Source organism: Chlorocebus sabaeus, chromosome 29 (genome assembly GCF_047675955.1).
Source record: "Chlorocebus sabaeus isolate Y175 chromosome 29, mChlSab1.0.hap1, whole genome shotgun sequence".
Classification (NCBI taxonomy): Eukaryota; Metazoa; Chordata; class Mammalia; order Primates; family Cercopithecidae; genus Chlorocebus; species Chlorocebus sabaeus.
The window spans coordinates 4,659,849-4,677,536 of NC_132932.1; the positions used below are offsets into that span (position 1 = coordinate 4,659,849).

Sequence of the window (17,688 nt, forward strand, 5' to 3'; positions counted from 1 at the left end):
AGATCCGGCCACTGCACTCCAGCTCGGGTGACAGAGCGAGACTCCGTCTCAAAAAAAAAAAAAAAAAAAAAAAAAAGAAGAAGTAGCCTTTGAAATGAATTAAACAGTAAATGGTGATTCACTGTATGGATGAGGGAAGGGAACAGCATTTCTGGGAAGAGATAATAGACAAGCTTCTTTCTTAGAGTGCTGCAGTGATGTAAATGCAAGGTTCACTAATTTCTGGAAGAAATGTTTTCTTTAACTTGGTGATCTAAGAACTGGAATAAGGAGTTTATGAATTTTGAGGCTTAATTGTAATTTCTTTATATTTAGATAATTATTTAATCTTTCTGTGCTGTGTAAAAGCTGTGTGTTTCTGCATCTTTTCTAGTCTAATGTTTGCCCATCGTCCACGATCTTGGAGGGAAATGCCTATGAGATTTGCTGATTTTGGAGTTCTGCATAGAAATGAACTGTCGGGGACTCTCAGCGGCTTGACCAGAGTCAGGCGCTTCCAGCAGGATGATGCTCACATCTTTTGCACAGTGGAGCAGGTAAACACTAACACAGAGTGAAGCATGGTGGTCACAAATTCAGTGTGATGCCCTGAACACATCTTGTATTCTTTCAGAGTTACTGAAACATAGATGTTTGGTCTAGTCTCTGAGATCTCATTCAGCTCTAACCTGCTGTGATTCTCTAAATTAGGTCAACAGGTTAATCATCTCTTGACATGAAATGTGTTACTTTTTCTTTGGCTTCCTTCAGTGATTTTATTAACCTGAATTCCATTAAGTGGAGTATTTTAAGGGATTTGGTGGAATTCTGGATGTTTTGTTTTTCAATATTGCCTAGAACTTAAAATTTACTTTTTCAAGTTTTTGTCTTAATTCAAGTTAAAATTACCAAGCAAAGGGTCACTATCAAACAATTTGACCTAATTGATGTTTATATAACAGCAGCAGAATATACATTCTTTGGTTTTCATGTTGGATGGTTAATGTGCCAGTGTTGTATCCAATGTGCTTCATGTTGGATGGGTAATATGCTAATGTTGTGCCAAGGTGTGAGGGAGGCACATCTTACACATGTGTACACCCAATCATCATGCTTTGGAACTACAAAAGGATCAGAGTGTTTGTTTTTTGAAATTGCACATAGAATATTTACTAAGATAGACCATATTCTGGACCATAAAACAAGTCTCAATAAGTTGAAAGGGATTCAATTAAAACAAAATGTTTTATTAACCCAAATGTTTAACCCTAATGCTGACTGAGCACAATAGAATTAAAAATAGATAACACAAAATCCCAAAGGAGAATTAGATAATTTTATGTAACAAATGAAATAAAACACATCAAAATTTGTGGGATGCCATTTAAGTGGTATTTAGAGGGATGTTTACAGCAGTGAATACCTGCATTAGAAAAGAAAAATCAATGACTTAGCTTTTACTTAAGATAGAAAAAAGAAGAACAATTACACCCAATGTAATGGAAGCAAAAGGAAGAAAATAAGAAGGAGCAGAGCAGAAATCATTGAAATAGAAAAAGAAAATGAAGAATATAAATAAAACAAAAGCTGGTTCTCTGAGAAGTCAGACTGATGAGGGGAAAAAGAGAAGGCACAAATAAAAATGTCAGGAATAAGATAGATGTCATCACTACAGATTCTGTAGCTATTAAAAAGATAAGGCAGTTTTATGAATAACTTTATGCTAATACATTTGACAGCTTAGATGAAATGGATAAATCCTTGAAGGACACAAACTATTAAGCTTTACTCAAGAAGAAGTAAATCATCTGAATAGCCCTGTGTCTACTACAGAAATTTGATTAATAGTTAAAAACCTTCCTACACAGAAAATTCCAGGCCAAGATGGTTTTACTGGTGAATTCTACCAAACATTAAAGAAGGAATAATACCAATCTGGAGATATTCTTCCAGAAAATTGAAGAGGAAGAAATCTTCACCACCTCATGAAACTAATGAAGCTAATCTTGCACTGATAGAAAAATAAGACAAAGAAATTTAAAAAAAACTACTGAATATCTCAAAGAACTTAAACAACATTTTAGTCGTCAAATCTAGTAATTTTTTAAGAAGGACGTGTTAATCAAATGGACTGAATCCCAGGAATGAAAAGTTAGTTTAACATTAGAAAATGAATCATCGTAATTCCCCACATTCACAAACTGAAAAAAAGAAAACAAAAAGACAAAAAACATATGATCTTCTCAGTAGATGCAGGAAAAAGTATTTGGCCAAATTGTACATCCATATCTGATAAAACTCTCAAAACTAGAAATGGAAGGGATCTTTCTTAACCTGATAAAAGGCCTCTATGAAAAACCTACAGTTCTCGTACTTATTAGTGAAAGTCTCAATGCTTTACACTTAAAATCAGGAATTAGGTAAGGATTCTCTCATTACTTCTCTGGTCATTGTACTGCAGGTACTTTCTGATGCAGTAAGTTAACAAAGAGAAATAAAAAACACCTAGATTGGAAAGAATTAAAACTCTTGTAAATGATATAATCATCTATGTAGAGATTAGATGGAATCTACAAAAAGCTATTAGAAGTAAGGTGAATTTAGAAAAATTGTAGTATGGAATATCAATATATAAAAATCAATTGTATATGCATTTCACAGCAATAAACGCTTAGAAATTGCAAATAAGAAACAATTTATAATAGCATCACAAAACATGATAATACTTTGGGATAAAACTGACAAATATGTTGCTGTGGACTGAGTTGTGACTCCCAGAATTTATATGTTGAAGTCTTAACCCCCAATGTGATGGTGTTTGGAAATGGGGCTTTTGGGAAGTAATTAGGTATAGATGAGATCATGAGGATGGAGCCCTCATGATAGGATCAGTGCCCTTTTAAGGAGACACCAGAGGCTTCCTTTTTGTCTCTGCCATGTGAGGACACAGTGAGAAGTCAGCCATCAGCAAACTGGGAAAAAAGCTCTCACCAAGGAATTGAATCAGCTGGCACATTGATCTTGGATCTCCCAGCCTGCAGAACTGTGAAGAATGAATTCTTCTTATTTAAGCCACACAGCCTATGGTTTTTCATTCTGGCAGCCCAAGCTGGTAATACATACGTACACAACCTATACAGTGAAAACTTTAAGACCTTGCTGAGATAAATTTAAAGAAGGCCTAAATACTGGCCTCATAAAATGAGTTAGGGAGGATTCCCTCTTTTTCTATTGATTGGAATAGTTTCAGAAGGAATGATACCAGCTCCTCCTTTTGCCTCTGGTAGAATTCGGCTGTGAATCCATCTGGTCCAGGATTTTTTTGGTTGGTAGGATATTAATTATTGCTTCAATTTCAGGGCCTGTTATTGGTCTATTCAGAGATTCAAATTTTTCCTGGTTTAGTCTTGGGAAGGTGTATGTGTCCATGAATTTATCTATTTCTTCTAGATTTTGTAGTTTATTTGTGAAGAGATGTTTATAGTATTCTCTGATGGTAGTTTGTATTTCTGTGGGATCAGTGGTGATATCCCTTTTATCATTTTTTATTGCATCTATTTGATTCTTCTCTTTTCTTCTTTATTAGTCTTGCTAGAGGTCTATCAATTTTACTGATCTTTTCAGAAAACCAGCTCCTGGATTCATTGATTTTTTTGAAGGATTTTTTGTGTCTCTATCTCCTTCAGTTCTGCTCTGATCTTAGTTATTTCTTGCCTTCTGCTAGCTTTTGAATGTTTTTGCTCTTGCTTCTCTAGTTCTTTTAATTGTGATGTCAGGGTGTCAATTTTAGATCTTGCCCGCTTTCTCTTATGGGCATTTAGTGCTATATATTTCCCTCTACACACTGCTTTAAATGTGTCCCAGAGATTCTGGTATGTTGTATCTTTGTTCTCATTGGTTTCAAAGACTATCTTTATTTCTGCCTTCATTTTGTTATGTACCCAGTAGTCATTCAGGAGCAGGTTGTTCAGTTTCCATGTAGTTGAGCGATTTTGAGTGAGTTTCTTACTCCTGAGTTCTAGTTTGATTGCCCTGCGGTCTGAGAGACAGTTTGTTGTAATTTCTGTTCTTTTACATTTGCTGAGGAGTGCTTTACTTCCAACTATGTGGTCAATTTTGGAATAAGTGCAATGTGGTGCTGAGAAGAATGTATATTCTGTTGATTTGGGGTGGAGAGTTTTGTAGATGTCTAGTAGGTCCGCTTGGTGCAGAGCTGATTTCAATTCCTGGATATCCTTTTTAAGTTTCTGTCTTATTGATCTGTCTAATGTTGACAGTGGGGTGTTAAAGTCTCCCATTATTATTGTGTGGAAGTCTAAGTCTCTTTGTAGGTCTCTAAGGACTTGCTTTATGAATCTGGGTGCTCCCGTGTTGGGTGCATATATATTTAGGATAGTTAGCTCTTCTTGTTGAATTGATCGCTTTACCATTATGTAATGCCCTTCAAAGCCTGGGAGAGACACAACAAAAGAAGATAATTTTAGACCAATATCCCTGATGAACATCGATGCAAAAATCCTCAATAAAATACTGGCAAACTGAATCCAGCAGCACATCAAAAAGCGTATCCACCACGATCAAGTGGGCTTCATCCCTAGGATGCAAGGCTGGTTCAACATCTGCAAATCAATGAACGTAATCCAGCATATAAACAGAACCAAAGACAAAAACCACATGATTATCTCAATAGATGCAGAAAAAAACCTTTGACAAAATTCAACAGCCCTTCATGCTAAAACCTCTCAATAAATTCGGTATTGATGAGACATATCTCAAAATAATAAGAGCTATTTATGACAAACTCACAGCCATTATCATACTGAATGGGCAAAAACTGGAAGCATTCCCTTTGAAAACTGGCACAAGACAGGGATGCCCTCTCTCACTACTCCTATTCAACATAGTGTTGGAAGTTCTGGCCAGGGCAATCAGGCAAGAGAAAGAAATAAAGAGTATTCAATTAAGAAAAGAGAAAGTCAAATTGTCCCTGTTTGCAGATGGCATGATTGTATATCTAGAAAACCCCATCGTCTCAGCCCAAAATCTCCTTAAGCTGATAAGGAACTTCAGCAAAGTCTCAGGATACAAAATCAGTGTGCAAAAATCACAAGCATTCTTATACACCAGTAACAGACAGAGCCAAATCATGAGTGAACTCCCATTCACAATTGCTTCAAAGAGAATAAAATGCCTAGGAATCCAACTTACAAGGGATGTGAAGGACCTTTTCAAGGAGGACTACAAACCACTGCCGAACAAAATAAAAGAGGACACAAACAAATGGAAGAGCATTCCATGCTCATGGGTAGGAAGAATCAATATCGTGAAAATGGCCATACTGCCCAAGGTAATTTATAGATTCGATGCCATCCTCATCAAGATACCAATGACTTTCTTCACAGAATTGGAAAAAACTACTTTAAACTTCTTATGGAACCAAAAAAGAGCCCACATTGCCAAGTAATCGTAAGCCAAAAGAACAAAGCTGGAGGCATCACACTACCTGACTTCAAACTATAATACAAGGCTACAGTAACCAAAACAGCATGGTACTGGTACCAAAACAGAGATCTGGACCAACGGAACAGAACAGAGCCCTCAGAAATAATACCACACATCTACAACCTTATGATCTTTGACAAACCTGACAAAAACAAGAAATGGGGAAAGGATTCCCTATTTAATAAATGGTGCTGGGAAAACTGGCTAGCCATATGTAGAAAGCTGAAACTGGATCCCTTCCTTACACCTTATACAAAAATTAATTCAAGATGGATTAAAGACTTAAATGATAGACCTAAAACCATAAAAACCCTAGAAGAAAACCTAGGCAATACCATTCAGGACATAGTCATGAGCAATGACTTCATGTCTAAAACACCAAAAGCAATGGCAACAAAAGCCAAAATTGACAAATGGGTTCTAATTAAACTGAAGAGCTTCTGCACAGTAAAAGAAACTACCATCAGAGTGAACAGGCAACCTACAGAATGGGAAAAAATTTTTGCAGTCTTCTCATCTGACAAAGGGCTAATATCCAGAATCTACAAAGAACTCAAACAAATTTACAAGAAAAAAACAACCCCCTCAAAAAGTGGGTGAAGGATATGAACAGACACTTCTTGAAAGAAGACATTTATTCAGCCAACAGACACATGAAAAAATGCTCATCATCACTGGCCATCAGAATTGATAATCAAAACCACAATGAGATACCATCTCACACCAGTTAGAATGGTGAACATTAAAAAGTCAGGAAACAACAGGTGCTAGAGAGGATATGGAGAAATAGGAACACTTTTACACTGTGGGTGAGACTGTAAACTAGTTCAACCATTGTGGAAGACAGGGTGGTGATTCCTCAAGGATCTAGAACTAGAAATACCATTTGACCCAGCCATCCCATTACTGGGTGTGTACCCAAAGGATTATAAATCATGCTGCTATAAAGACACATACACACGTTTGTTTATTGCGGCACTATTCATGATAGCAAAGACTTGAAACCAACCCAAATGTCCATCAGTGACAGACTGGATTAAGAAAATGTGGCACATATACACCATGGAATACTATGCAGCCATAAAAAAGGATGAGTTCATGTCCTTTGCAGGGACATGGATGCAGCTGGAAACCATCATTCTCAGCAAACTGTCGCAAGGACATATAACCAAACACCGCATGTTCTCACTCATAGGTGGGAATCAAACAATGAGAACACTTGGACACAGGAAAGGGAACATCACACACTGGGGCCTGTTGTGGGGTGGGAGGAGGTGGGAGGGACAGCTTTAGGAAATATACCTAATGTAAATAACAAGTTAATGGGTGCAGCACACCAACATGGCACATGTATACATATGTAACAAACCTGCACGTTGTGCACATGTACCCTAGAAATTAAAGTATAATAAAAAAAAATGAAGGCCTAAATAAATGAAATATACCTTGTTCATGGGTTGGAAGACTAAATATTATTAAAATATCAATTATCCCCAAATTAATCTATAAAGTCAGTACAATCCTAGTCAATACCCAAGCAGACTTTTTTTTCTCTGTAAGAGTTGACATGCTGATTCTAAAATTCGTATAGAAATCACAAGAACCTAGAATAGCCAAAAGAACTTTGAAAAATAAAAACAAATTTGGAAGGCTCACTATGCTTGATTTCAAGAATTATTAGAAACTGCAGTAATCATGCTGGTCTAGATAGACAAATAAATCAGCAAAACAGAGTCTAGAAATAGACACAAATATATGGACAACTGATTTTTAATTAAGATTCAAAGGCAATAAAATGGAGGCAAGATAATATTTTCAACAAATGATGCTGGAATGATTGTGTATCCATATGCAAAACATGAGGTATGAGGATTCATACCTCATACCATATGAAAAAATTAAGATGAATCACAGGCCTAAATGTAAAACCTAAAAATACAAAGCAAAACTTCTAAAATAAAAATTGGGGAAAATCTTTGCGATTAGGTGATAGGTGATGATTTCTCAGATATGACACCAAAGGGCAATCCATAAAAGAAAAAAGTTGATAAATTGGATTCCCCAAAATTTAAAACTTCTGCTCTTCAGAAGATGCTGATCAGACACAGGAAAGACAGGTCACAGACTGGGAGAAAATATTTGTGAGGCATATATCAAATAAAGGACTTAAATCCAGAATACTTAATGAATATTCAAACCTCAATAAGAAAACAGACAGCCCAGTTAAACAATGAGCAACAAAGACCTGCTTTGGGGCAGATGAAGTAGGTGCTTTTCCTATCCTTCCCTCTAAGTACAAGTAAAAACCTTGGATAGTATATATAAAACAAACACGAGACTCTGAAATGTGGTGAGAACAAAGGCACACTGGCTATGGACATCAGGACCTAAGAAACAACATGATAGTGAGTTTCTTAGGTGTTTTTGTTTTGTTTTGGTTTTTTTGCCACATATATTCCAGACTTGGCAACTAACAAATGCCAACAGGCATAGATAAAATAGGCCAACAGAAGTCTGCTTGCTGTAGCCAAAGGACTGGGAAAGGGGCAGCCTAGAAAGATAGAAAAGTTTTAGACAATATCTAAAACTTTTTTTTAGCCAGACACCACAGAAAAAAACTGTGGCCCTTTATATGCCAGCAAAGGCTGATTGAGGAGCTTACATTTTAACTCTCACCAGGCTCTAAATAAGTACCCCAACACCTGTTGGAATGGGTAAGAGAAGGCTTATTAGGAAGCTGGGACTTTTACTCCTGCGATAACAGGATATCCCATTCCCCTCCCCCAACCCAGCAGTGTCAGTAAAGACTATGTGGGGGAGCTTGGACTTTCACCGTCCCCTGGAAGTAATGAGGTGCCTCTTCCACTCCTGCTTGAGTAGTATCAGAAGACATCTAGTGGAAAGATAAGACTTTTTCACTGCCCACTGGTCATGAGGCTATGTGCAGTGATGGCCGTGGAGGGGGAGCTAGAACACCCATGCAACCCAGAAGTAATGAGGAACTCCTCTCCCCTTACTTCCTTTCCAAAAGCTTGGACTGCTTTTCCCACCTGACAGTAACTGCTGGAAGAGCGTCAGTGGAAGTCAGCTAAAACAACATTTAAGATCCAGAGGCTTATTATAAAACCCAAAATATCCAGGTTTAAGAAACTGAAAATCACTCATCATGCTAAGAACAAGAAAAATCTCAACTTGAATTTAAAAAGACAATCTATGAACAGTAACACGGAGATAACAAAGATGTTACAATTGTCTGACAGATATTTTAAAGCAACCATCATAAAAATGCAATTACTAACTAATGAGCAATTACTAACACACTTGAAACAAACAAAAATTACAAAGTCAGCAAATAAACAGAAAATCTCAGGAAAGAAATAGAAGATATAAAGAAGAACCAAATGGTAATTTTGAACTGAGAAATACAATATTCAGTGAATAGATTCATAAGCAGAATGGTAAAGACAGACTTGAAGACAAGAACAGAAATTACCCAATCTGAAAAACAGAGAGAAAACAGACTGAAAGAGAAAAGGACAGAGCCTGAGAACAGTGGGATATAACAAGATATCTGACATTCATATCATCATAATTTTGAAAGGAGAGGAGACTGAAGGTGGGAGTGAAAAAGTACTCAAAGAAATAATAGCTGACAACTTGCCAAATTTGGCAAAAGCATCTACAGATTCAAGAAACTGTTCAGAATAAATTCAAAGAAACCTACACCAAGATACATCATAGTAAACTGAAAACTAAAGACAAAGAAAAAGCTTGCAAGCAATGAGAGAGAAATGATGCATTACCTTTAAAGAGAAAAACAATTTGATAGGAATTTCTCATTAAAAAACAAAAACAAAAAAAAATCCTGGAGGACAGGAGGAAGTGGCACAATACTTTTCAAGTGCTGAAAAAAGAAAAAGGAATTTTCAACCCAGAAATCGATGTCTATAGAAAATACCCTTCAGGAATTGAGGAGAAATCAAGACATTGGACCCACCAAAAGAATGGCTATAGGAAGTTTTCTAAACAGAAAGGAAATGATGAAAAGAGGAGTCAGGGAACTTTAGGAAGAAAAAGATTGTGAAAATAAAAATGGGTAAATACAATATATTTTCCTTCTTTTGCGTTTTCCAAATTATGTTTGATCATTGAAGTAAAAATCACATGCTCTTTCTGATGTTCTAAATGTATGTAGAAGAAATGTTTAAGAAAATTTACTATAAATGGGGGAGGACAAAGGGAATAAAAGTTTCTGTACTTCACCTGAGCTGGTAAAGTGACAATATCTAGACTGATAAGTTATATAATACCTAGAAAACCCACTGAAAAACAAAACTATAGACAGAGATACACTAAGAGAACCTATAGATAAATTGGAATTGAATTCCAAAAAATTATTAAAAGTAATCCATAGGAAGACAGGAAAAAGAAAACAGAAATGAATAACAAGAGAGAACAAGAAGGAAACAAAAAGGCAGTGTAAAGCCTTAACATATTACATTAAGTATAAATGATCTAAATAAACCAATTAAAAGAGATTGACATAGTGGATTTAAAAATATGACCCAGGCTGGGCGAGGTGGCTCACGCATGTAATCCCAGCACTTTGGGAGGCCAAGGCAGGCAGATCACGAGGTCAGGAGTTCAAGACCAGCCTAACTAACATGGTGAAACCCCATCTCTACTAAAAATACATAAATTAGCTGGGTGTGGTGGTGCACACCTGTAATCCCAGCTATTGAGGATGCTGAGGCAAGAGAATCACTTGAACTTGGGAGGCAGAGGTTGCAGTGAGCCGAGAGCATGCCACTGCACTCCAGCCTGGGTGACAGTGATATACCATCTCAAAAAAAAAAAACAAAAACAAAAACAAAAAAAAAAACGACCCACCAATATGCTTCCTACAAGAAATACACTCCAACTAGTAACACTAAAATCAGATTGAAAGTAAAAGGATGGTAAAATATTATACAAATAATCAGAAGCAATCTAGGATGGCTATATTAATATCAGATAAAATAGACTTCAAGACAGAGATTATATAATGATAAAAGGGTCAATCCACTGCAGAGACATAGCAATCCTAAATGTGTGGGCATCACACAACAAAGCTGCAAAATATGTAAAGCAAAAACTGATAAATTGAAAGGAGAAATAGACAAATTCACAATTATATTTGGAAACTTCAACACCCCTCTCTCAAAAAAGAACAGAACAACTAGGCAGAAAATCAGCAATGATATAGAAGAGCTCTGCTATACAATCAACCTAACTGACTTGTGTAGAGCACCCAACAACAGCAGAACACATGTTCTGTTCAAGTGCCCACAAAACATTTAAACTATGGTGGATCATATCCTGGGCCATCAAACAAACCTCAACAAGTTTAAAAGAATTGAAATTATACAAAGTGTTTTTTCCAACCCCATGGAATTAAAGTAGAAATCAATAGCAGGATGGTAACAGGAAATCTTTTTTCTTTTTTTTTTTTTTTTTTTTTTGAGATGGAGTTTTGCTGTTGTCACCCAAGCTGGAGTACAATGGTGCAATCTTGCTTACTGCAATCTCCACCTCCCAGCTTCTGCCTCAGCCCCCTCAGAAGCTGGAATTACAGGTGTGCTCCACCATGCCTGGCTAATTCGTGTGTGTGTGTGTGTGTGTGTGTGTGTGTGTGTATTTTTAGTAGAGGCGGAGTTTCACCATGTTGGCCAGGCTAGTCTCAAACTCCTGACCTCGGGTGATCCACCCGCCTTGGCCTCCCAAAGTTCTGGGATTACAGGAATGAGCCAACATACCCGACTGATAACAGGAAACCTATAAGCCCTATTGATCACTGTATCTAAACATATTATTACTTCCTGGTAATTTCATTCTTTCCTGAATTCCCTTCATCCTGCAGAGTGCTTAGCATGTGGGAAGTTATTATATTGTTTATGTTATGTTTGTATTAGTCAGTGTTCGCCAAAGAAACAGAGACAGTAGAATATATAGATATATGAGGAGATTTATTACGGGAATTGGCTCACTTGATTTTGGAGGCTGAGAAGTCCCATGATATGCCAATTAAAAACTGGAGAAAGGCCAGGCATGGTAGCTCACGCCTGTAATCCCAGCACTTTGGGAGGCCGAAGCGGGCGGATCACCTGAGGTTGAGAGTTCAAGACCAGACTGACCAACATGGAGAAACCCCGTCTCTACTAAATATACAAAATTAGCCAGGCGTGGTGGTGCATGCCTGTAATCCCAGCTACTTGGGAGGCTGAGACAGGAGAATCGCTTGAACCCGGGAGGCAGAGGTTGCAGTGAGCCGAGATCGCGCCATTGCACTCCAGCCTGGGCAACAAGAGCGAAACTGCATCTCAAAAAAAAAAAAAAAAAAAAAAAAGGCTGGAGAACTAGGAAAGCTGATGGTATAACTCCCAGTCTGAGGCCAAAAGCCTCAGTGGGATGAGCAGAGGAGGGAGCTGGTGTAAGTTCCAGAGTCGGTGGGCCTGAGAACCAGGAGCTCCAATGTCTGAGAACAGGAGAAAATAAATGTCCCAACTCAAAAAGAGACAGAATTTGCCCTTCCTCTACCTTTGAGTTCTATTCTTGCCCTCAACAGATTGGATGAGGCCCACCCACATTGGGGAGGGTGGAAGTTGTTTACCTATTCCACTGATTCAGATGCTCATCTCTTCAAGAAACACCCTCACAGGCATTCCCAGAAATAAATGTTGTAAAGGTGGCCAGCTGTCTGGCATCTCTTAGCTCAGTCGAGTTGACACTTAAAAACAGCCATCACAAGCCATTATCCTCAGCAAACTAACACAGGAACAGAAAACTAAACGCCCTATGTTCTCACTTATAAGTGGGAACTGAACAATGAGAACAGATGGACACAGGGAGGGGAACAACACACACTGGGGCCTGTCAGAGGGAAGCTGGGGGAGGAAGAGCATCAGGATAAATAGCTAATGCATTCTGGGCTTAAATACCTAGGTGATGGGTTGATAGGTGGAGCAAACCACCATGGCACACATATACTTACGTAATAAACTACACATCCTGCACATGTACCCAGGAACTTAAAAAAAAAAAAAAAAAAAAAAAGACTAGGTATAGTGGCTCACGCCTATAATCCCAGCACTTTGGGAGGCTGAGGCAGGTGAGTCACTTGAGGCCAGGAGTTCAAGACCAGCCTGGCCAACATGGCGAAACCCCTTCTCTACTAAAAAAAAAAAAAAAAAAAAAAAAAAAAAACAAAAATTAACCAAGTGTGGTGGTGAGCACCTGTAGTTCCAGCTACTCGGGAGACTGAGGCATAAGAATCACTTGAACCCGAGAGGCAGGTTGCAGTGAGCTGGGATCACACCACTCCATTCCAGCCTGGGTGACAGAGCAAGACTGTCTCAAAAAACAAAACAAAACAAGGAACTAGCCATCGCAGTTAATGAAAGAAAGACTTGATATCTCAAATCCATAAAATTCCCTGCATTTCAGGTGCTTCTCTCTGGTTTAAGCCACCATCATCTTGCTCCTAACTGACTCCACCAGCTTCCTGACGGGGCTGTCTTCTAATCTTGCCAATTCATTCCACATACTGTGAAAGAAAGAACACATTGGGTCATGTTAGTCCGCTGCTTAAACAAAACAAAACAAAAACCCTTCATTGCCTCCCCATTGTTCTCAGGCTAAAAAATCCATACATTCACCTGGCTTTGAAAGCACTTAATTTTCTCTGGCCCCTGCCTGCCTCTAGCCTGCTCACCTACCACGCTGCCCCTCTGCCCTTCATCCCATCATATGCAGCCCCTGACTTAGTCTGCTCCTGTGTCCACTGAGCCTTCAACTCAAGGTGTCCTCTGCTCACAGAGCTCCTGAGCTACCATTCCATGCAGAGCGTTTGCTTGTCCCCTGCTGCAGCTCAGTCTCACTTCCTCTGGGTAGCCCCTCCTTGCCGTTCTCCTGTGCGTGGCGCTGCCTTTTCACAGTACAGTTCCCTCGCCTACTCCTCCGTTCCCTGCTCTGGCCTGGAGAATCTGCCAGCCCGCATGTGCCTAGCACTCAAATGAAGATTCAACTCAGGATTGGATGAACAACCAAAACAGAGTCACCAACTGTACTCCATTAAAAACATACTTTATTTCTGTCTGGCATGAAGAAATTTATTTTTTAAAACATAAATGAATTTAATTTGATGTTCTTTTTGAATGTTTCATTTGCTTTGATTTCAGATTGAAGAAGAAATAAAGGGGTGTTTGCAGTTTTTGCAATCTGTTTACTCAACATTTGGCTTCTCCTTTCAATTAAACCTGTCAACAAGGCCGGAAAACTTCCTAGGAGAGATTGAGATGTGGAATGAGGCTGAGAAGGTAAAAGACACACCTTGTACTTCCTCTTCATTTTAGTCATATGGAAAACACCTGAGAGGCTGCGCTTCTTGCAGGAGGATGCAATAATTTGTAATAGAAATTTTGAAACTGGAAATTGTGGGATAAATGTATAGGTTGTAGAATGTGGTTATCCCGTTTTCTTTGTGACGGTGATAATAATAATACCTTACATTTGCTTCACACTTAAAGTTCATATCTGGCTTTTACTTGTAGTCTTTCAGTGCTGGTCACTAAGAATTGGCTCAGGTTTTTAAAGAAATCTTCTGATTGCTATAACTCTCGGTTTGTGAGGTTTATTTTAAACCATTGCCTGTTGAGTCATCTTAGTTCAACTGTAGAGTCCCAGGGCTGCATGTTCTAGATGTAGATGTGCATACTTGATGCTGGAGTCCGCTTCATAGTCACGTCCTGTCATGCCCTGCCCTGTGTCTGTCTGAAGACACCCACGCTCAAAGACGTTACATCTAAGCTTTGCAAAATCAAGATAAGGAGCTCATCACATTGCTTTTTTTTTTCCTTAATAAACAAAGGATATAGTGTGTTTCCTGTGTTCGCTTTTATTAAAAATGAGGATGGTGTCATGGCCAGATACCCTGCTCTGCCTGTTAGTTCTCCTCTGCTTGGAATATAATAGTCCCCACTTATCCATGGCGAATAAGACCCCAAGTGGATGCCTGAAACCCTGGATGGTACCAAATTGACGGCAATCAGGTTAGGACACCTATCTGTTCATTCCTTCACCCACAAATTTAATGCCCTTTTTTTTTTTTTTTTTTGAGACGGGGTCTTGCTCTTTTGCTCAGGCTGGAGTGCAGTGGCGCGATCTCAGCTCACTGCAAGCCCCACCTCCCAGGTTCACGCCATTCTCCTGCCTCAGCCTCCCGAGTAGCTGGGACTACAGGCGCACGCCACCACACCCGGCTAATTTTTTGTATTTTTAATAGATACGGGGCTTCACTATGTTAGCCAGGATGGTCTCGATCTCCTGACCTCCTGATCCTCCCACCTCGGCCTCCCAAAGTGCTGGGATTTAATGCCCTTTCTTAACTAAGCACTTTTCATACACTGTGGCTGCAACTTTTGCAGTGTGAGGTGCAACAGCAAAACTAGCATGAATTTTTTTTTCCTTCTTCACTAATTCACAACTTACCCAATGGATAGAAGATTTTTTTTTTTAACCATAGCTCTTAGAAACTTCAGCATAGGATTTTTTTTCCTTATTAAATTGATAACTTTCACCTTTTCACTTAAAGGAAGCATTTTGTGGCTTCACTCTGGCATATCCAGATTGCCAGTAACACAACTCTTGTGCTTTGAGGCCATAGTTAAGGAAAATAAGGGTGATGTAAACGTAATCACTGCGATACTGCACAGGTGATTTGAAACATGACAGCTCGTAAGTGACTAACAGGTGGGCAGTGCACCCAGCATGGAGACTCTGGACAAAAGGACGAGTCATATCCCAGGTAGGACAGAGTAGATAGTGCTTTATCCTGCTGCTCAGAGCAGTGCACAATGTAAAACTTATGAGTTGTTTATTTCTGGAATTTTCCATTTAATATTTTCAGACCTCAGTCGACTGCGGGTGACTGAAACTGAGAAAAATGAAACCACAGATAAGGGGGACTACTGTACTCGTGGGAGCTTAACACACAAATACAAGAAATACGAATCAGAGAAGCACTGGATTAATAGTGTAACAATTATTTTTACATGATTAATAGGTACAGAAGCCAAGCAGAGGCTGCACAAAAGCAGTTTAGCCTTGAGCTCTAAATAGGGCCTTCTCCTCCACACTGACCCATGCCCACCCTAAGCTCTTCTTCCACATCCACTGCATGGACTCAGAGGGCCAAATGAGATAGACTATCTACCCTGGGAAGGATGCAGACTCAGTTTACCTAACAGCCATGTGGAAGCAGGAAGAGGAAATGAGGACACAGAGCTCAGATCTGGAGCCATTTTACTCCAGACTTTAAATTCTGAAAGTACTTTATCTCCATGAGTAAATTATAGAAGATCTCTAAGCATCAGGATCAAGCATGAAATGGTGATGATGAGACAGTGGTGGTGATGGTGGTGGTGATGTAGCGATAACACCTACTTCCTGAGGGTGTGGTGAACTTAAATGAAGTAATTTACAGGAGTGTTAGGCATAATGCCAGGCACATGTAAGTGCCCAGTAGATGTTAGGTGTTGGTATCATTGTCATTACTCTATTCATTTGAAGTTTGGCGGGGTGTGGGGAGCTGAAAAAGGGATGGACCAGGTATAGACCTGGCATGGAGAGGACAGGCTGGAAGCCCCAGCATTTTTGCTCTTTTCTTAACTGATGGGAGTAAATAGTTTAGCAACCAAGCCTGAGGTCACCCAGGGGTGTGACTGGATGGACCTGCTTCTGCTTTTGGGATATTTCTCTCAAATATCTAACCCTGGCCTGGAAATCACTGAAATGAGCATTTAAATATTTTGTCTTCAGAAGTGTCTGAAACAGTTTGAAATAGACACATCTTGCATGAATCCAATGCTCTTTTGGCTCTGGCAGCTCCTACTGTGCCCTCCTGTTCTGTGTCCTCCAAGGCCCAAGGAGCAGCAGTGACCCCTGCTTTATCCTCTGCTCCAAAACTTGGCCTTTCCTTGACTTTTTAGCCTCTTGCAGTCCCCAGAATTCTTTCCATCACTTGGTATCTGCTGTAGGAGGGCCTCATTTGTCCTGGAAACATGAGAAGGAAACCTGTGTTCCTTCTCCTTTTAGAAACAGAGTAGAACAGGGGAGCATGGCCTCCAGGCCCAGGAAATGTCTCCACGGGGGTGGCTTCCTCTGGTCCTAAGTAGAAAAGAAGCTGCTTCTGTAAGATCAGGCCTATGTGGGACACTCTCAGGATCCCAGGAATAAAATCTCCATCTCTCTCAAGATCATATCCTGACTGAGGTCCTGGGAAAGGCTTCCAGGACTCCAGGAGTCAGCTTTCTTGATGATGGCAGCTTTGGCCTTAAGACTGCCACTGCTTTGATGTCCCCATGAGGCATGTCACTCCCAAAAATCTGCCCCCTCATGGGCACCAGTATGATGGAGGCGATGATGGGAGTTTGGCTCGTGTTTTGGCAGTACTTTGGCCAAGGACTTAGGAATGCCCACGTGCTTCCCAGGGAAGCTGGATTCGTGGGAATACTGGAAGACTCTGGGAAATTTTTCATTAATACACACTTGCACCCTCATCTTCAATGTGTAACATCTTCACTACAAGCTAAGTTGAAGGCATGAAGTGGCTTAGGCTAAAGACAAAAGTAGAGCTTCATGCTCCCACACCCCTATAAATTATAAGTGACCCTCCCAGACATGTGCGGAGGTGAAGGAAACGCAAAAAAGAAGTAGCAAGGCCTGCCCTCTTGGCCTTCTTACCCACCCAGACTCAGAGTGGAAGAGGGAGTGAGATCAAGGCTTTCCTGCTTTTTCATGTGTGGAGGCCCCACCTACAAGGGGAATGGGTCTTGGAACCGTCACCAGGAGGCAGAAGCTGGTTATTGTTTAGGGCACAGGGGACCTGTGTTAAGAGGAAGACCAAGCGTCCCCTCCCTAATGCTTACCTGGAATTCACTGGAACAATTTATAAATGATCTTTTCTCCCCAGTTGAAATGTTTATGTTTCTTGAGAGCAGGTGGCACCTTAATCATCTCTGTGTAGTCCCTGCTCAATAGTTTATTGAATGTAAAAGATGCTCAATAAATATATGTTGAACTAACATAGACTGTAATGAAGAGTTATAGTAACTTTTGTGAGCTGTATGTAAAAAAAAATACAATGTATAATTTTATCTTTTTTCCTCTTTT

General features: G+C 39.5%; 1 protein-coding gene and 1 non-coding gene across 4 annotated transcripts in view; one reads left to right on the forward strand and one right to left on the reverse strand.

Annotated features, from left to right (window-relative positions):
* TARS3 (threonyl-tRNA synthetase 3) overlaps positions 1-17,688 on the forward strand; it is an 80,907-nt gene that overhangs the window by 40,497 nt on the left and 22,722 nt on the right. For all 3 annotated transcript variants that reach the window (XM_007990599.3, XM_007990600.3, XM_073012962.1), the window contains 2 exons: positions 374-536; positions 13,698-13,835. In XM_007990599.3, coding sequence (XP_007988790.1) covers positions 374-536; positions 13,698-13,835 — 301 coding nt within the window. The remainder of the gene's footprint in view (positions 1-373; positions 537-13,697; positions 13,836-17,688) is intronic.
* On the reverse strand, positions 1,013-1,112 carry LOC119620384 (small nucleolar RNA U13). Its single transcript, XR_005236916.2, has one exon. It is a non-coding gene; the product is annotated as a small nucleolar RNA U13 (small nucleolar RNA).